The 3,522-nt window shown below is 43.4% G+C and overlaps 1 protein-coding gene across 1 annotated transcript; it reads right to left on the reverse strand.

The window, feature by feature from the left end:
- Positions 1-265: 265 nt before the first annotated feature.
- LOC308077196 (uncharacterized protein) lies at positions 266-3,513 on the reverse strand. Its single transcript, XM_080417795.1, has 6 exons — positions 3,448-3,513; positions 3,158-3,271; positions 1,641-1,775; positions 1,192-1,325; positions 1,036-1,084; positions 266-625 (listed from the first exon to the last, which is right to left on the reverse strand). The coding sequence occupies exons 1-6, from the start codon at positions 3,472-3,474 to the stop codon at positions 476-478; spliced, it is 609 nt and encodes a 202-aa protein (XP_080273921.1). The 5' UTR covers positions 3,475-3,513; the 3' UTR covers positions 266-475.
- Between the last annotated feature and the right edge of the window lie 9 nt (positions 3,514-3,522).

The raw sequence follows: 3,522 nt of genomic DNA on the forward strand, positions 1-3,522 counted from the left end.
TGCATTGATTGTTATATTCATTCCAAGTTATTAGACAACACAATGATAACAAGCCATAATTCACTGAATGTTGTTTTATTTTCACTGCATATTCTTGACTTTCATCATGTTGTGTGATCTTGTGGAATAGTATTGTTTAATAAAACCATGTTTTGACATTAAGAATGATTTACTATAAAAGCCCATGTCCCTCAAAGTTGCAGTATGGCAGGTTTATTGATTATTGAGGTATTAAATAGTGGTGTCCCCCCCCCCCCCCAGCAAGACACTTAACCCTTAACTGCTCCCTCTCCGAGTGCTCATCAGAACCATCTGAGCAGCCATCAGCTGGGTGAAGCTGAAAATCTAATTTGCCCTTTGGGATTAGCCAGGTCTCCCCTTTCCTTTCCCTTTAGTTGTAGAGAACGTTGAGGGTCTATGTGTTCTTGTAGAGAACGTTGAGGGTCTATGTGTTCTTGTAGAGAACGTTGAGGGTCTATGAGTTCTTCAGGTAGTTGCAGAGACCCTTGAGGCCTCCTTGCAGAGCGTCTCTGATTGGTTTGATGAGCGGGTTGTGGACGACGTGAAGTCCTTTATCCAAAGGATGGCACGCCACCCTCTCCAGACAACACAACTGAAGCATCTCCTAACACACACACACAAACACACACACACACACACACACACACACACACACACACACACACACACACACACACACACACACACACACACACACACACACACACACACACACACACACACACACACACACACACACACACACACACACACACACACACACACTTGATTTGGGGCAGGTGGGTTGATGTGAGGCCGTGCAGCAGAGGGGTTAAGGCACAGTGATGTGTTTTTTTTCTCACTGCCATGCTTTTGCATATTTTGGGCTCGATGAGAAATGCTTCATATATGACTAGACGCAGGTATATGAACCGCCAAAACTGAACCAGTTTGAGCAAGCCCTGCTGAAGCCTAAAAACAATTAAACTTTTGGGGGAAAATGCTGCCAGCTTTAGCTTACAAAAAACATCTTACCTGAGGAAGATCTTTAATGTCATTAAAGTCTATGTTTAACAACTCCAGCCTATACAGCACAGGAAATGAATTACATGAAAAACAAAACATGGAATAATTTTTTTAATCAAATTGAATTAATGAAATAACATTAAAGCATTAGAATAGTAGGTAGACCTGGTGAGACGGCCGATAGCTCTGGGTAGAGAGTGAAGTAGATTTCCCTCCAGGATGAAGATCTTCAGCTCACAGAGTGTGTGGATGTTCTCTGACATGTTCTCCAACGCATTATAACCAAGATGGAGAAAGACCTGAGAGAGAGAGAGAGAGAGAGAGAGAGAGAGAGAGAGAGAGAGAGAGAGAGAGAGAGAGAGAGATAGAGAGAGAGCGAGAGAGAGAGCGAGAGAGAGAGAGAATGTAAGCAGGTGCTTGTGGAAAATATTAAAGATTGTCTGTCTGTCTGTCTGTCTGTCTGTCTGTCTGTCTGTCTGTCTGTCTGTCTGTCTGTCTGTCTGTCTGTCTGTGTGTGTGTGTGTGTGTGTGTGTGTGTGTGTGTGTGTGTGTGTGTGTGTGTGTGTGTGTGTGTGTGTGTGTGTGTGTGTGTGTGTGTGTGTGTGTGTGTGTACCAGAGTCTTCATGCTGTAGATGCAGACAGGAAGTTGTTCAAGCCGGTTGTGACTCAGGTCCAGTTTTCTCAGGCGACTCAAAGACGAGAGAGAGGAGGGAAGAGAAACCAATTGGTTGTTACCTAAACTCAATACCTAGAGAGGAGAGGAGAGGAGAGGAGAGGAGAGGAGATATATAAGTACCTACACTAGAATTTTAGAATTTTTTAAATTCAAAACCAAGCTTTTTTGTTCACTTAGACTTAACACTTGCTTTTGGGGAATCAAAGTAGTACATTAAACCTAGGTCGATCTCTATATGGTCCCCATATATATGCCAATTCAGCTTTACAATTGCCCACATGATTCGTCTTATGTTGGCTGGAGAACTGTGCATTATATTGAGTGTTCAGTAGCAGCATAGTTGATATAACTTTTTTTCATGTTTTAATTGATTTTAAAGAACAGCACCTAATACAACCCTCTCAGTGGACTGACAACAAACTGTGCATCCACGCCATCTGGTGGTGCTCCCTTGAACTGTGATGAGACTGCCACTGTCATGTTTACCATGGAGGAGGAACTGCACTGATTACGGGAGATGGCACAGCTTCAAGCTGACATTCGGAGACCGTCAGATCAAACTGACACTGAGAGACTGTCAAGCCAAACAACTAGCTCTGCTGGTGATGTGTCTACACCTCCACAGAGAAGAGAACAGTTTACCTCCCTATTCACCTGTTTCCTAGGCTTTCCACTTCCTGTGTGTTTTCCACTTCCTGTCGATTTGATCCAATGAAATCCAATGAAACTGGTCAGATGACTAATGATAGGAAGTGCCACACACACAGCCTAGGAAACAGGTGAATAGGGCGGGGAAATACCCCAGTTTCTGGGTCTCCATTTGCTGGAGCTGTAACTGAGGATGAGTGGGTAGAGAAGATAGAGAGTTGCTTAAAGTAATACTAGGTAACGTTTTCAACAAAACTAAAGTTAAATTGTATATCTTTTGCGAGTGGCAAAAGTTTCACAACACCCACTCCGTGAATTTCACCCCCGGAAGCCTTTTATTTATATATTTTCTATTGAACGTGTACGGGGGGGACTTTCCCGGGAAAATGACGTTCCTGGCCAACGTCATGACGTCGTGGCCGACGTCCTCAGGAACTACCGCAACGGTTTCCTGTTTGGCCAGGAACTACCGCGCTATTAACAAAAAGGAACCTCACGCTGATTTTAAGATAATGTAGGATTGGAAGATCGAAAAAGAACAGAAAAAGAAAGCACAGCTCATGGTAACTAATGCTCCACTGGCTAAGAGAAACGATCCGTAGATAGTATAAAACAATTAAGAGATCGCTTTTTGAAACGCTTCCGGCTTCCGGTGAAAACGAATGGAATTCTGGGTAATCGAGGACTAGGGAAATTGTATGCAGTGACGGTAGTGACCAGCAGAGGTTGCTAAAAATCGTTATTTGTGATTCTGCATTGTACAACTTTAAAGGCAAGACACATAATCACAGTCTAGTTAGTAGTACCTCCAGTTGTGTACAGCCTCCGAGCTCCTCTGGTATGTCAGTCAGTCGGTTTCTGTAAACAAACAGGACCCTCAGTCTGGTCAGCTGACCTATTTCTACAGGAAGACTGGTTAGCTAGAGAGAGAGAGAGAGAAGCAACATTTAGGATTAACATATTCAGGGATCAAATATAGAATCATTTAACAAAATTACTACAATAATAACACAATAGCAGAGCACTGAGCAGTGTTCTCAGTCACATGGCTGCTTCAACCCAGAAGGTTGAAACAGGTTAGTTTAGAACCAGTCACCTGGTTTCCCCAGAGGTTGAGGACCATCAGGTTGGACAGCAGAGACAGATGTGAAGGAAGGTTCCTCAACAGGTT

This window comes from Gymnoscopelus braueri (genome assembly GCF_963280865.1).
Source record: "Gymnoscopelus braueri genome assembly, chromosome: 21".
Taxonomy (NCBI): Eukaryota; Metazoa; Chordata; class Actinopteri; order Myctophiformes; family Myctophidae; genus Gymnoscopelus; species Gymnoscopelus braueri.

Coding starts and splice junctions, on each gene's coding strand:
- LOC308077196 (XM_080417795.1), bottom strand. CDS start 3,474: ATGGTCCTCAACCTCTGGGGAAACCAG. Junction 3,272..3,447: donor TCAACCTCTGGGGAAACCAG/GTGACTGGTTCT, acceptor CTCTCTCTCTAG/CTAACCAGTCTTCCTGTAGA. Junction 1,326..1,640: donor TCTACAGCATGAAGACTCTG/GTACACACACAC, acceptor TCTCTCTCTCAG/GTCTTTCTCCATCTTGGTTA.